This window comes from Xyrauchen texanus, chromosome 26 (genome assembly GCF_025860055.1).
Source record: "Xyrauchen texanus isolate HMW12.3.18 chromosome 26, RBS_HiC_50CHRs, whole genome shotgun sequence".
Classification (NCBI taxonomy): domain Eukaryota; kingdom Metazoa; phylum Chordata; class Actinopteri; order Cypriniformes; family Catostomidae; genus Xyrauchen; species Xyrauchen texanus.
This window is the reverse complement of record NC_068301.1, coordinates 13,072,726-13,089,395: the sequence shown is the minus strand read 5'-3', so window position 1 is coordinate 13,089,395 and position 16,670 is coordinate 13,072,726. Positions and strand designations below refer to the sequence as shown.

Sequence of the window (16,670 nt, the reverse complement as noted above, 5' to 3'; positions counted from 1 at the left end):
GAAACAGGGGCTAAACTAAACTTCAACATAAGAGCACAACAACAAAAGGAAACCAATGAACATGACAGAAACCAAACAGGAAACAGGAAACAAGGACTAAACTGAACTTCAAAATAAGAGCACGAAGACAAAAGACACCAATGAACATGACAGAACCCCCCCTCAAAAGGATCGGATTCCAGACGATCCAAAACAAAAAAAACAGGAAGAACAACTGACAAATGACAGGGGGCACAAAGGGCAGACAGGCAGTCCAGGGGGCAACGAGAGGCAGACCGGCAGTCCGGGGGGGCGACGAGGGGCAGGCAGGCAGTCCAGGGAGCAACGAGGGGCGGACAGGCAGGCCAAGGGGGGCACAAGGGACACGGAGACAGACAAAGGAGGGCGAGAGGGCAGATTAGCAGTCTCTGGGGGTGTGTGCTGGGAACCAGGTCGGGTGGCCTGGGAAGCTTCCACCGGGTAGGGGCGGGTTTAGGTGGACTGGGAGATGGCCGCAGAGCAGGGGCCGGTTCGGGGGGGCCTGGGAGGTGGCCACAGGACAGAGGCCGGTTTGGATGGCCTGGGAGCTGGCCACAAGGCAAGGGCCGGTTCAGGGGACCTGGGAGGTGGCCATCGGACAGGGACAGGTCCAGGAGGCCTGGGAGGCAACCTCAGGACAGGGGCAGGTCCCGGAGGCGGAGCTGAGAGGGGCTCTGGAGACGAAGCTGTGGGAGGTTCTGGAGGCTCAGGAGGCGGAGCCAAGGGGGGCGGACCCATGGAAAGCTCTGGAGGAGCAGGAGGCAGAGCTGGGGGAGGCTCTGGGAGCTCAGGAGGCGGAGCTGAGGGAGGCTCTGGGAGCTCAGGAGGCGGAGCTGAGGGAGGCTCTGGGGGCGGGGCTGAGGGAGGCTCAGGAGGCGGGGCTGAGGGAGGCTCAGGAGGCTCAGAGGAAGGCTCAGGAGACGGAGCAGAGGAAGGCCTAGGAGGTGGAGCCGAGGGCGTTGGCGCCGTAGGCAGTTCTAGAGGCGGAGGCCTGGAAGGCTCCGGGGACGGAGCTGAGGAAGGCTCAGGAGGCGGAGCCGCAGGAGGCTTTGGAGGCGGAGCCGCAGGAGGCTCGGGGAGAAGAGCCCTAGGAGGCTCGGGAAGCTCTGAGGGCGGAGCCGTAGGAGGCTCGAGGGGCGGAGCCCTGGCAGGCTCGAGGGGCGGAGCCCTGGCAGGCTCGAGGGGCTTGAGGGGCGGAACCCTGGAAGGCTTGAGAGGCGGAGCTCTGGGAAGCTCAGGGGGCGGAGCTCTGGAAAGCTTGGGAGGCTTGAGAGACGGAGCCCTGGAAGACTCGAGAGACTTGAGGGGCGGAGCCCTGGAAGACGAGAGATTTGAGGGGCGGAGCCCTGGAAGGCTCGAGGGTCTTGGGAGGCGGAGCCCTAGGAGGCTCGAGGGGCTTGAGAGGTGGAGCTCTGGGAGGTTCGAGAGGCTTGAGAGGCGGAGCCCTGGGAGGCTCGGGAGGCGGAGCTCTGGAAAGCTCGGGAGGCGGAGCTCTGGAAAGCTCGGGAGGCGGAGCTCTGGAAAGCTCGAGAGACTTGGGAGGCGGAGCTCTGGAAAGCTCGAGAGACTTGGGAGGCGGAGCCCTGGAAGACTCGGGAGGAGGAGCCCTGGAAGGCTTGAGAGGTGCTGGCTCTAGGATGGGCACGACCACTGGCGCTGGCTCTTGGACGGTCGAGGCTACAGGCGCTGGCTCAGGGACGGTCGAGGCTACAGGCGCTGGCTCAGGGACGGTCGAGGCTACAGGCGCTGGCTCAGGGACGGTCGAGGCTACAGGCGCTGGCTCAGGGACGGTCGAGGCTACAGGCGCTGGCTCAGGGACGGTCGAGGCTACAGGCGCTGGCTCAGGGACGGTCGAGGCTACAGGCGCTGGCTCAGGGACGGTCGAGGCTAACGGCACTGGCTCACTGACGTCTGAGGCTACAGGCACTGGCTCGGGGACGGTCGAGGGCTCAGGCTCGCTCACAGTGACATGCGTGGGCTTTAGCTCGCTCACCGTGACATGCGTGGGCTCTGGCTCGCAGACCGGGGCTGGCGCGGGCCGGGAGGCGGAAGCCCGTCTTCTCTCCATCCTCCGGGCAGACGCAGTGGGCCGCGCTGGCTCATGGAAGGCGACTGGCGTGGGGACGGGCTCGCTGACAGGTGGGGCTGGCGCGACAGGAAGCGCCAAGGACGACTGGGGAGTCACCACAGTGGGAGGAGAGGTGGAATCCTCCTCGGCGAAGACCACAGTGTAGGGTGAGCCGCAGACCAGTAAGGTCGCCTCCAGGAAGTCGTGGAGAGTCCAACCAAGCGTTGCCGGCGCAAACGCTCCCTGAGCTGAACCGTGTAAAGTGTCCCTGAAGAAGACCACCAGGGCTGAGTCCGGGAAGTCTGTGAATTTCGCCAGCCGAGGAAGTCGCTGATGTGGTCTTCAACAGGGCTGCCCTCTTGTTTGAGGTTGAGCAACCGGCAGTTGGCCCGTATAACTGCTGGATCCATAGTTGGTCGATCGTTCTGTTATGCTTGAGTAACGAAGCAGACGAGGAGATGCGGATCCAAACGCAGTTGAACTTTATTAAATGAACAACAAAGGAAAAACACAAAGTAACGATGGGGAAAAGAAACATAAACTGAGTAAGCTGACCAAGGTAGACACGAACAGGGAACTCGGGAGGGAAAGATACACCGGGTTAACATCAAACAACGATCGACAAGGACTGAACAAAAAACCAGGGTTTAAATACACAAACATGGGAAAAGGGGCCAATGAAAGAACAGAACTCAAACAAGATAACAAGGTGATTAACAGAAACCAAAGGCAAATTAACAAGGGAATGAGGGACACCTGGAAGAAATAATCAAGGGAACACCAATCATAATAACAAACTACAAAGGACTACAAAAAACCAAACAGGAAACAGGAACCAGGAAACAGGGGCTAAACTAAACTTCAACATAAGAGCACAACAACAAAGGAAACCAATGAACATGACAGAAACCAAACAGGAAACAGGAAACAAGGACTAAACAGAACTTCAAAATAAGAGCACGAAGACAAAAGACACCAATGAACATGACACACATAAAATAATAATTGTCCTATGCTTTTTTCATTTGATAATTCAGAGATTTAATAGATTTTAAAACAATAATTTAAAAGGATAAAACAGGTTTGTCATAAAGTTCTTAAGAAGTCACTTCAAATAATAGGCTACTTAAATTATGAGAATGATAAGTAAATGATAATATTACACCAAGCATAGGTAATTTGCAATCAGCTATTGTTAGTAAGAAAGAGATCATTTTAGATCATATTTAAAATCCATACATAAAAATGTGATGGCTCTGATAGCATTAAATAAAGCTCACCTGTTAAAGCAGAGATACACAGCCCAGATAGAAATGTGAGCATCAAAATCACAGTCATGGTTATCTCAGCATTAAGAATATAGCACATTTGTTTGTGTTTCAATAACCTGCTTTCTTTTATTTATTTTGAGAGAAAGGACACAATTCTGTAGTTAAAGAGAACCCACATTAATGTGTGTTTCAATGATGTGTTAATAACTATAATTCCTTATACTCTCAGTTACACTTTTTTTACTTAGTGACAATTGGCACATCAAGTTTGTCTTATATAATGCTGGTCAGATTGAGACAATAGGTTATTATAATTACTGTATATGGTCAATGACTAACTGACTTTGGTCAATCAGTCGATCACAGTAATTAACAGAGTTGGCTAAATGTTTTTTTTTTGTGTGTGGGTGAAGCATGAGCAACTGTTGATCCAGGGTTTTGTCAACCTTACTTTGCATTGGCATGTTTGAAAATGTGAAATTACTTCTAATGGTTTTAATTTAATATAAAATATTACATTTGAAATATTACAATTTAAATTAAAGTCCCTCAATAACATGTAAACACCTTTATACTCTGACAGCATATATACAATATTGCCTGCAAAGATTTAAAATCAAGCTGAGGTTAAATAATTTTCAAAGGGGTGGTTTCAGGCAGGGAATGATTTTCATGGGGTTTTATCAACATCAAGACAAAAATACTGAGAATTTCACAATTATTGTTTATCTACATTTGACAGCATTTTCCCCACACTTTTCAAAGTAGTAAAAAATAAAAAAGATAACTCATTGATAAGACTGAACCAGTTCAATACAGTATACCGCTTATCAACAACCAATTCATAATATACCAACACAATGTGACCACATTAATTGTTTTCCAAGGCACATACAGTACTGCCTAAATTAATAAACTTAATGTTCATTTATAGAGGAACACACCAAAAAACAGCTTTTTCACATAAGCAGGGCCGGCCCTAGGGTTTTGGGGGCCCTAAAAAAAATAGTGTATGGGGCCCTATAGGTTTCTGAACCAGCCAAAGGATGTGCACGAAGCACGAATTATGGCCACAATGATGGGACGATCTGGCACAAATTAAGCCCTGGAGTACAAAACATGATACCCCCTGCCCCCCATTGCCTATGATTAGAATATATTTGCAGTAGATTAAAGAAAAAGCCGTTGTTTTAGGGAACACAATTATTTATTTGAAAATATATTAAAACAGATTTATATCTAGATAAAGCAGAATTAACATTTCAGACCTCCTCCTTTAAACAATGAAGGTGAATGTACTCCATTTTTTTGATGGCCCAAAATGCATTTTTAAGGTGCATCATAATAATCCCCACGACTCCAGTTGACAAATAAACTTCTGAACCAAAAAGATTGATTATTTTTAGAAACAAAACAATATTTATAACTTTTTAACTACAAATGTTCGCTTCTGTACATCTCTTGTGACGCACGCTCATGAGAGGGATGACATAAGCTCCTTGGTAAGGTCATGTGTGGAGGAGGAGGTAGGAAGCGTGTCATTGACTGTGTCTCGTTTGAAAGTCTGCGTCCTCTGGCGTTCGCATTTGTCAGCTGCAAATGTCGTCGAGGCTGTCTCGTTTCAGAAAAACGAATAGGACACTCTGAATGCGACCTTCATTCACGGGAATTCGGAGGATGCATGAGGTGTGTGCTTCATGGCAGGGCTGGCCCTAGGGTTTTGGGGGCCCTAAACAAAATTAGAGTATGTGGCCCAACAGGTTTCTGAACCAGCCAAATGATGTGCACGAAGCACGAATCATGCCCACAATGATGGGACGATCGGCACAAATTAAGCCCTAGAGTTCAACAAAACATGATACCCCTGTCACGAACCCCGCTCCTCTGCCCCATCTCCGCTTCCTCGAGCACGCACACATGCACTCCGCGAGCGTGCTCGCTTCCCGCTCCCTCACTCCGCCCCCTTGAGCTCGTACGCTCTTTTTCCTCTCTCGGGCTTCCATGCCCGGTTTTTATGTACTGAGCTCTCGCTCGTAAACTATCTCCCCCCTCTGGCTCACATGCCCGCTTCAGCCAGAACATTATGACCACCTGCACTCACGCGCTTCCAATCCCCACACATTAGTGACACCTGCACTCGTCTCATCACTGATATTATTGTTATTGTATTTAGTTCCCCATATCTTTGCCACGCCACGCTAGTCTCGTCTAGTTTTGCCCCCCCCCCCGCCCCGCTAGTCTCGTCTAGTTTTGACCTCCCTACTATTCTTCCTCTTAGCTTGCCAGCTCCCCTAGTTCCCCTGTCTTTGCTCCCACTTGTTATACATCCTGTTTACCCTGGCTTTGACCCTCGCTCCCCTCGACTACTCTCCCGGATTTGCCCCCTTTACTCTCTTTGATTCCCCGGCTTTCGACTCTACGCTTTCCCTGACCATTCTTCACTGGATTTGCCCTGTTTTTGTACTGTTGCCTGCTCTTATACTAATAAAAGCAGTTTTGTGACTGCCTCATCTTGTGTGTTTGTGTGCGGGTTACAGAATAACCAACCTAACCGAAGGCAGTCACAATGCACCCCACGGATTCGCGCAGCTCACTAGAGCGGATTTTCGTGGCGTGTTCCGAGCGCGGATTTGCGGCTGGGAGAGATTACCACGCACTCACGGCCCAGGGACAGCAGGTAAGCACTTTGTTTGACTTTTGTCACCCTGTTCTGCCGGTGTCTGTCCCTGAGCCCGTTTATACTCCCAGCGCATTTCTGAGCGCCGTGAGCCTTCAACCCCCTGAGAGGTTTGACGGCTCTTCGGACGCTGACCAAGGGTTTTTTATGCGAGGCAGCGGTTGTGTAACTCATAACCCCGCCCTCGACATTATGGAGCCAGCGGCCCGACTCGTGGGGTTGCGTCAGGGGAGTCAACCCTTGGAGGTCTATGTTGTGGATTTTTGTGCCCTGGCCAACCAGGTGAATTTTAATGAGGTGGCTCTGAAAACCATTTTTCAACATGGACTGAATGAGCCAGCCTCATCATTCATGCCTGGTGGTCGCTGCTCCCTTAACCTGGCTCAGTTTATTGACCTCGCCCTACTGTACGCTGGTTCCTCGTTTACTGTAGGGGAGGCAGACACTGAACCAGTGTTGCCAGACACGACCCCCGTCTTGAAGCCAGACATGGCCCCCGTCTTGAAGCCAGACACGGCCCCCGTCTTGAAGCCAGACACGGCCCCAGTCCCGAGGCCTGTCACGGCCCCAGCCTGGAAGCCTGGCACGGCCAGCGAGTCAACGCCCATGCCCGCCACGGCCCACGAGCCAGCGCCCATGCCCGCCACGGCCAACGAGCCAGCGCCCATGCCCGCCACGGCCAACGAGCCAGCGCCCATGCCCGCCATGGTCAGCGAGCCAGCGCCTGTAGCCGAAGACGTAAGAGAAGGAAGAGGGCCCCTTCTCCCCAGTCTCGTCTTGTGCTCAAGACCGCAGAGGTTCCCCCAGAGTCTTCCACGGCTCTGCCGGGTTCTGCTCCGCCCCCAGAGTCTTCCACGGCTCTGCCGGGTTCTGCTCCGCCCCCAGAGTCTTCCACGGCTCTGCCGGGTTCTGCTCTGCCCCCAGAGTCTTCCACGGCTCTGCCGGGTTCTGCTCCGCCCCCAGAGTCTTCCACGGCTCCACCCCTCGAGCCTCTCAGGGCTCCTCCTCACGAGCCTCTCAGGGCTCCACCCCTCGAGCCTCTCAGGGCTCCTCCTCACGAGCCTCTCATGGCTCCACCCCTCGAGCCTCTCATGGCTCCACCCCTCGAGCCTCTCAGGGCTCCTCCTCACGAGCCTCTCAGGGCTCCTCCCCTCGAGCCTCTCAGGGCTCCACCCCTCGAGCCTTTCAGGGCTTCGCCTCTCGAGCCTCTCAGGGCTCCTCCCCCTCAAGCCTCCTAGGGCTTCTCCTCACGAGTCTTTCATGGCTCCACCCCTCAAGCCTCTCACGGCTTCGCCTCCTCGAGTCTCTCAGGGCTCCTCCCCCTCTCATGCCTCTCAGGGCTCCGCCTCTCGAGTCTCTCAGGACTCCTCCTCCCCTCGAGCCTCCCAGGGCTCCGCCCCTCGAGTCTTTCATGGCTCCACCCCTCAAGCCTCTCACGGCTTCGCCTCTCGAGTCTCTCAGGGCTCCTCCTCCCCTCAAGCCTCCCAGAGCTTCTCCTCCCCTCGAGCCTCTCAGGGCTCCTCCTCTCAGGGCTCCTCCTCCCCTCGAGCCTCTCAGGGCTCCGTCCCTCGAATCTTTCATGGCTCCACCCCTCAAGCCTCTCACGGCTTCGCCTCTCGAGTCTCTCAGGGCTCCTCCCCCTTCCAAGCCTCTCAGGGCTTCGTCTCTCGAGTCATTCATGGCTCCCCCCCTCGAGCCTCTCGAGTCTTCCACGACCTTTTTCCCCGAGCCTCTCACGGCTCTACTCCTACGGCTCCGCCTCTCGAGCCTCCTACGGCTCCGCCTCTCGAGCCTCCTACGGCTCCGCCTCTCGAGCCTCCTGCGGCTCCGCCTCCCGAGCCTCCTACGGCTCCTCCTCCAATGGCTCCCCCTCCCGAGCCTCTTGCGGCTCCGCCTCCCAAGCCTCCTACGGCTCTACCCCCCGAGACTACAGAGCCTGCCCAGCCGTCGCCTCGGAAACCTCCCACGACGTCACCTCCCTTGGCTCCACCTCCAGAGCCTTCCAGGCCTTCGCCCCTAAAGCCTCCCTTGGCTCCACCTCCAGAGCCTTCCAGGCCTTCGCCCCTAAAGCCTCCTTCGGCTCCACCTCCAGAGCCTTCCAGAACCCCACCTCCAGAGCCGCCTACGGTGCCGCCTCTGACGGCTTCGCCTTTCACGGCTCAGCCCGGACTTCCTGACCCGCTCCCTGTCCTGTGGCCTCTTCCCTGGCGTCCGGACCCTATTCCTGTCTGGTGGTCACCTTCCAGACCCCCGGACCCAGTCCCTGTCCTCCAGTCGCCTTCCAGACCCCCTGACCCAGTCTCTGCCCTACGGCTGCCCCCTAGATCTCCCGACCACCCGCCTGTCCGCTATGTTTCTCCTGACCTTGCCTTGAACTGCCCATTGACCCCCACATGGACTGTTTTAGTTCCATTTTGTACCTTCTATCCCCCTTGGACTGCCCTCATTTTGTTTGTGTGTTTTTGTGGGTTTTCTGTTCCCTCGAGCTCACACGCTCGTTCTGCCCCCCACGAGCTCACACGCTCGTTCTGTTCCCTCGAGCTTAGCAGCCGAGCGCGGCCGTCTGGAGCCATCCGTTATAGAGGGGGGAGTACTGTCACGCATCCCGCTCCTCTGCCCCATCTCCGCTTCCTCGATCACGCACACATGCACTCCGCGAGCGTGCTCGCTTCCCGCTCCCTCGCTCTGCCCCCTTGAGCTCGTACGCTCTTTTTCCTCCCTCGGGCTTCCACGCCCGGTTTTGCTATTACGAGCTCTCACTCGTAAACTATCTCCCCCCTCTGGCACACATGCCCGCTTCAGCCAGAACATTATGACCACCTGCACTCACGCGCTTCCAATCCCCACACATTAGTGACACCTGCACTCGTCTCATCACTGATATTCGTTACACCCGCACCGCTCGTTAGTTCCCCTATTTAACTCACTATCCTTTCGTTTGTTTGGGGTTGGTTATTGTATTTAGTTCCCCATATCTTTGCCCCGCTAGTCTTGTCTAGTTTTGCCCCCCCCGCTAGTCTCATCTAGTTTTGACCTCCCTACTATTCTTCCTCTTAGCTTGCCAGCTCCCCTAGTTCCCCTGTCTTTGCTCCCACTTGTTATACATCCCGTTTACCCCGGCTTTGACCCTCGCTCCCCTCGACTACTCTCCCGGATTTGCCCCCTTTACTCTCCTTGATTCCCCGGCTTTCGACTCTACGCTTTCCCTGACCATTCTTCACTGGATTTGCCCTGTTTTTGTACTGTTGCCTGCTCTTATACTAATAAAAGCAGTTTTTCTCCGACATTGTGACTGCCTCATCTTGTGTGTTTATGTGCGGGTTACAACCCCCTGACCTGAAATCCTAAAAATCTTCCGTTTTGATGAAGTAACAAACAACAAAGATACATCTTGGATGGTCTGAGGGTGAGTAAATTATCAGCAAATGTTCATTTATGGGTGAACTAAGTTTAAGTATTTTTAACTGCCCCATACTTCAATAACAGTTCCTTTGCAAATCCTTAAATGGTTTTTAGACTGTTCACAAGGAATCCATGCTTATATGTGGCTGAAAAAAACTAAACTAAAAAAGTTATTAACTTTAAAGCAGACTATTTAGCCCAAGATGAAGCACTGGTATTAAAATAAATGGGTGAAATTAGAATGCCAAATTTGACGGACGTAGAAAAGGAAGTCCTGCCTTACATTTAAAATGACCTTTTAAATACAGATATCACCAGATCAGTCAACTCGATAATATGCATGCGCATTAGTAGGACCAGCCTAAGACCAGTGTTTTTTAGCGTGATCTGAGCTAAAGCAGCACAATTTATGACTTTGTTGTCTGATTTAACTGCTGATATAAAATATGTCCTTTGATCGTAATCTTGACCAACCGTTTTGGAGATTTCGGTCTTACCCTATATAAGTAGATAGGAGTTGCAATTTTGTGCCACTTGCATCCAAAGAATTTCACCCAACAATAAAAATTTTAACAGAAGAATAAATGTAAGTGCTTTTATAAAATTATACGGTTCACATTTCAGCCTTTAAACCCTCCAAATATTGATCCCAAATATTAAAAATATTTTTTTTTAAGAAAAGGAGGGACGAGTCAAAATTACTTTTGTGGTAATCAACATAATGCCACAAATGCTGTCGATTGATTGTGCGCATTGTAATGTGAAAAATGTGGTTAGAAGTCCTTTGGATAAATGAAGGTCAAAGACAAATTCAAAGCGTTTGCCAAAGACTGAATGACATGAACGATGAGTTATGTTGTGTGGGACTTGCTGATTTTATTTATTTTAGTGTCAATATTTATCTGAATGACATGAACGATGAGTTATGCTGTGTGGGACTTGCTGATTTTATTTATTTTAGTGTCAATATTTATCAGGTACTGTTTGGTGTGACAAATATGATTGAAGGTCAGTACCTAAAATGAGATAAAAACATACCTATGCTGTAAACCACACAAACATTTCACTATACCTCCTCCTTCTTCTGCTGTAATTAAATGCTTCCAAATTAGCCTTTTTGGTTTCAGGAATATAAAAAAAAATGTTATCCTTATTATTAATTTAGAAAGGAAAGGTGAGCCCAAGCTGTGTTTTAAAGATTAAAACATTTATTGAATGTTCACTGAAACAGCTCTTAAGTATTAAAAGTGCATTTTAAAGGGAAAGTTCACTGAGAAAATGACATCTACTCATCTTAATGGCATTGAAAATCCCCAATCAATTTTCCATGAAACACAAAAAAGATACATAGCAGAATATCCAGGCTATTCTTAGATGTAGATGATCAAGCTACAAAAAGTTTACCATAAAGTAAGTAATCCAAACCAAATATAACATTTCAATTAAAGTTTGGAACAACATGATGGTGTGTCTACTGACAATACATTGATGCAGAAAATAGGAATCTGATATACGCTTAATACGATCTGAAAATAAATGTTTTGAAAATCATTTCCTTAAGTTTTTTTTCTGTCTTTTCTTCTTTTATCACAGTACTAGGTGTAACTTCATCTTGTCCAAATTAATCTGTCAATGAAGCCAAAAAATCATTAGGGAAATTTACACATAGTACATACGTACACACATCACATTCTGTTTCTCTCATTTGATATCTCACCTGCAAATACCTGAACCTCACACAGAGTGAGTATTTTATTCCCTCCTGAAAGAAAAATGTTGACATATCGCCCCTTAATAGGCTTAAACTTAAATGTTTTTGTGCCTCCAGGTGGGATGGACGAAACTGTTGAAGCCCTGTGGATGAACACAGAGGCAGATGAATAAAGAATGACATAGAGAAATGGAATAAACATTTTTTTTATATATATAAATCAACAGCCCATTTCGTGAATGTGCGGGTTAATAGGGCTAGGCCGAATGGAAGAACCCGATACTGGAAGGCTTTGACCCGAAAGCGAACCTCAGGAACTTCCTGTGCTGTGGCAGAATTTCTACATGAAGATATGCATCCATGTTTTTCTTTTGCCCCAAACAACACTGGTGTGTGTCAGTTTCAGCCATAGAGTGTAAACATGAGTACACACCGCTCACTTTGTTTATCAGTCATTCTTTTTCTTCTTTTTTTTTTTAAAGAAAAGAGAAAGAGAGAGTTTCTGCGCACTGCCTAACAAATTCTAACTTCTAACAGAGGAAAGAAAGTTCTGAAAGGCTCATGAAACACACATACACAGAATGATCTGAAGAAAAAAGATCTGACGATGAGGATCTTTCCTCTGCATCCAATGATTACACCGGCAGAGGCTATAAATTCCGGTCAATTTTCATTGACGTGTTGCACACATATTCACAGCCGGTCACACCTAAAGCTGTTCCCAAAGCATCAAAAGAGTAGCTTTTTGTAAAGAGAACAACCAGACAACACAAAACAGACATTCGTTACGTTCTTGCATTCATAACACTCGATGGAGTGCAAATTCGAACTAAGGGATCTCAAGATATGTTCTAAGTATTAAACTATATTTAACTTGACGCAATGACCTAAAAATTGTATGTTTTTGATGCAACGCACCCGAGACGCTACACAAGCATGTCTGAAGCTTGTTAAAATTGACGGGTCCTTAAACAAGCCCTCATAATATTTCGAACTGATTGACAAATTCACTTGTGAAATGGATTGCTGTGAGCTGTTTGCCAATGATTGTCTTATGTTCAATAATATAGTAGTAAACAATACACTGTATTCTAAAGCTGCTTTTTGTATTGTCTTATCAATGATTAACTCTTCTGCCACAAGAATGTAATGCATTTGAATTATCTGAATACATATGTACACTTTTTTAATATTTAAAGATAACTATGTATAATATTTAATCATTATATATTGAATTATTGTTATATGAGGGGCTTTCTTAGCAAATATTTGTATATGCGATTAATCACGATTAATTAATCGAGACATCATGTAATTAATTTGATTAAAAATGTTAATCTATTGACATCCCAAATATATATATATATATATATATATATATATATATATATATATATATATATATATATATATATATATATATATATATATATATATATATATATATATATATACTACTTTTGGTTGTGCTTTTATTAAAATAATTTATTCAAAGGACTTTTATTTCATTTATTCATAAATAACCTAGTTTTTAAAAGTTTTGCTCATTATTAAACCATGAAACCATTAATTTCTCCCACACTTGGTCTTGGTTAAGTAAAGTTAATGCCTAAGGGGGGCCAATGGTGTAAGAATGAGAGAGAGAGAGAGAGAGAACAACACTTACAACTCATTGTTGTTGCCATTATTTTCCAGACTGTTGCCAATACGGATCTGAGCACCTTCTATCCGCTCTTCACAACAGTCTCCACGATTAGTGATGGTAACTTTGGTTACAATGTAGACCTCCAACAAGTCAACCCTCCACCAGGGATCATTCTCAATTTGAGTGTGAGTGCATGACCTAAGCATGTAATTTGAATTACTTTTACCATCTATAGCATTTTGGGCATCTCCTATTTCATTATATGTGGATGATTGGACAGCTTTGGTTCCAAGAGCAAGATTTCCTGTTAAAAAATATATATATTTCAGTGTGCTGAGGTAAATTCCAATTTAATGGTTAACATTATGCTGCTAAACTATGTAATCCTAATTATTCAATATTGCTTTTACTGTAAATATGCAACTGACATCACACTTTATACTGTAGTTATGAAATGCACTCACTTGGAACACAAGTAGGATTTAAATTCTCCTTTTCTGTTAATAAAATAACAAGTATGAACACATGCAAATTTACTGAAACCAATTATATCACAGAGTTGTCTTCTCTGTGTCCCTTACCTGCAAATACCTCAACTTCGCACAGAGTGAGGATCTTTTGGTTCCCAGGTAGATAAATGTTGACATATCGCCCATTAATAGGCTTAAACTCAAACGTTTGTGTGACAGTATCTGTGGCAACAGTTGCAGCCCTGCAAATACATAAATGATAAAGAGCATTAAAGAGGAAAACCAGAGACTTTCCAGCACATATACTGTACTGTACATCTAAGTCTAACACAATCCAAACCTATAATTTCATCACACACACACATACAATGTTGATATTGTAGCTCAGATTAGAGAGAGCACTACAACTAATTAAAATGTATTTGTATAGTACTTTTTACTATATACTGTAAATTGTTCCAAAGCATGTATGTGAGCAGATATGAGTGGTGGTGGCGTAGTGGCTAAAGCACAGGGCTGTTAATCAGAAGGTCACAGGTTCTAACCCCACAGCCACCACCATTGTGTCCTTGAGCAAGGCACTTAACTCCAGGTTGCTCCGGGGGGATTGTCCCTGTAATAAGTGCACTGTAAGTCGCTTGGATAAAAGCGTCTGCCAAATGAAAATGAATAAATATGTGTTTTATTTCACATACAGGAAAAAATCAGGGTTGGGTGTAATCGTATTAAAAAGTAATTAGTTACTGTAATCTATTTATTTTAGGCACAAAAAGTAGTGTAACACATTACATTTTAAATTCTTGTAAACAGATTTCAGTTACTGGCTTTCAGTGAAAGTAATTACTTTTAAGTACATTATTTGGGTTACAAATATAAAAAAAATTATCTTTATATGTAATACAGCTTAAAGGTGAATTCAAATGTATGTCTGTTTGTACTTATCTAACAGCTGAAGGGTGTGTGACAATGAACAAAGAGAAAATAGATATTATTTGGAATTTGTTGAGCAGAAAAAAAGTGTTTTAGAAAGTAACTTAAAAGTAAAGAAATTAGTAATGTGATTACTTTCCACATGATTATAATTTTTAGAGAAGTAGATAGTAACTTGTAATGGATTACATTTTCCATAACTTACCCAATACTGGAAACAATGGAGTAATCTTACAAATGCCTAATCACAATCTGAATAAAATTACATAAAATGACATCATAAACAGGTTAAGATGATACAACAATAGAAACGTACAGCTCATTGTTATTTCCGTTCTTGTCCAGGCTGTTACCAACACGAATCTGAGCTTCTAATATTCGCCATTTGCAACAGTCTTCACGATGAGTGATAGTAACCTTGGTTATATTGTAGTTATTTGTGAGGTCCACTCTCCACCAGGGATCACTCTCACTTTGACTATGAGTGCATGAGTTCTGGTGGTAATATGTGTTTCTGTTGCCATCTACTGCATGTTGTGCATCTCCTTTTGGGTCACCCGTGGAGGACTGCACAGCATTGGCCCGAAGAGCTAAATTCTCTGTTCAGTATCATAGAAAAGTGATTAAAAATATTTTTTCAGTTGTCTTTGAAGCTAAATTTATATAAAAAAAAATATTCCTGATAAATTAGGATTACAAGCTTTATATTTCACTCTGTAATGCATTATGAAATCGACTTTAATACATTAATTTCACACAATTTATAAGGAAATTAATGACAATAAATTGTTACTGAATCTAGAGTCTTGAATCCAGAAATCTTTTTAGCTGAAAATAAATGGCAATGCAAAAAAAAAGTCTTGTATTATTTTAAACATACCTGTCAAATCAGCTATAAACAGCCCAGGCAAAAGTGTGAGCAACAAAATCACAAGTGCGCCCATCCTGCTCTCAGAAAAAAGAATTAAGCACATCAGCTCAGCATATGGAGAAATTAGTTTAATCCTTTAGACAGAGAAAAATATTGCTACTGCAAGTATGTCATATAATATTGACTTCAGAGTAAATTCTCTTTTTTTGGTGGTTGCGAGTCAACTTTCACACCTAGTGATGCCTGCTGTCATACAATCACAACTGTGTTCCACATGATCCTTACCTTTCTCTACTTAGAATGTTTTGGTTGAACCTCAGATAAACATGGCTTGAATGGGCAGAGTGATCTCTATATATACACGGTGGTTTCTTCTGTACTCTTGTATGTACGTGTAAGACTGTTAGAACTGATACGTGTTGAAGATGAGTTGCAAAATCGGATAAACTGTCTTTCAAATGACTGGCATTCTCACTTCTGTTTTAAATAAGAATTGTATTGATTACAATATTTCTGACTTGCATCTTCTTTAAAAAAGAAAAAAATCGAGGTTACAGTGAGGCTATTACAATGGAAGTGAATGTGTGGAAGAAATGTGAAGCTTATAATTTTATAAAAGCACTTACATTAATTCTACTGTTAAAATGAATGTATTATTTAAGCTATAAAGTTGTTTAACTCATAATTTTTACAGCCATTTTAGTTTTTTGACTATACTTCAAAAGGGCAACAAAGTTGTCAAATTGGATATAACTTTTAACAGAAAAGGTTAGTAAGTGATTTTATTTTATCACACTAAAATCATGTTAATGTTTACTATTGTTTATATTGTTTACATATTGTGGCTAAACTTTTGAAATAGTGAGTATTTTAAAGTTTACAGATTAGCCCCATTCAATTCCATTGTAAGTGCCTCACTGTAACCCAGATTTTTGCGTTTTAAAGAGTAGATGCAAGTCAAAATATTTTTTGTGGCATGAATGAACATTACATTTATACAGTGCTTTTCTATCAATCAATATTATAATTAATATTATAATCAATATTGTGCCAAAAATGCTGTCGATTGAGCTTTTCTTGAATTGAACCCAGAATATTTCTTTAAGATGGTCACAAAAAAGATTGTTTATTTGAATATCGCAACATATGAAAAGAAAAAATATATGAATTCACTTGCGTAACATCTGCTTTTGTCCCTTATCGGTTTTAGCAGCATCTTTTGAAATGAAATGCACAAAAATGTTGCACTCTAAATTATGAAATTCTTTTATTTTTAAGTATTTCTTAATTCTGTTTAGTTCTGAAGCTTAAGTCTGAAGTGTGTAGTTGCTGTATGTGCAGTTTTCAAGCCCAACTTGACTATAATTGAGAATTGCACTTATTTCATCAAATGAATTTGTCATTGATATGTTTAAAAAAAAAACATTTTCACTTAAAATAAAAATTCCAGGTACAATACAAGTTAAAGCTGAAGTATGTAACTTTGTCTGTGTTGAAAAACATTCTTCTATCCCATTCGGCTATAATAGTTTTGCATTTTTAATTTAGTTTTTATTTCTATTTCACTTTACTCCACTCCAATTTAGTTTAGTTTTCGTTTTGTTTGT

General features: G+C 44.7%; 1 protein-coding gene across 1 annotated transcript; it reads right to left on the bottom strand.

Moving 5' to 3' along the window:
* Nucleotides 1–10,629: 10,629 nt before the first annotated feature.
* On the bottom strand, nt 10,630–15,446 carry LOC127620084 (uncharacterized). Its single transcript, XM_052093180.1, has 8 exons — nt 15,349–15,446; nt 15,073–15,137; nt 14,509–14,791; nt 13,374–13,504; nt 13,257–13,289; nt 12,814–13,096; nt 11,154–11,290; nt 10,630–11,062 (listed from the first exon to the last, which is right to left on the bottom strand). The coding sequence occupies exons 2-8, from the start codon at nt 15,134–15,136 to the stop codon at nt 11,058–11,060; spliced, it is 936 nt and encodes a 311-aa protein (XP_051949140.1). The 5' UTR covers nt 15,137; nt 15,349–15,446; the 3' UTR covers nt 10,630–11,057.
* Nucleotides 15,447–16,670: the final 1,224 nt, after the last annotated feature.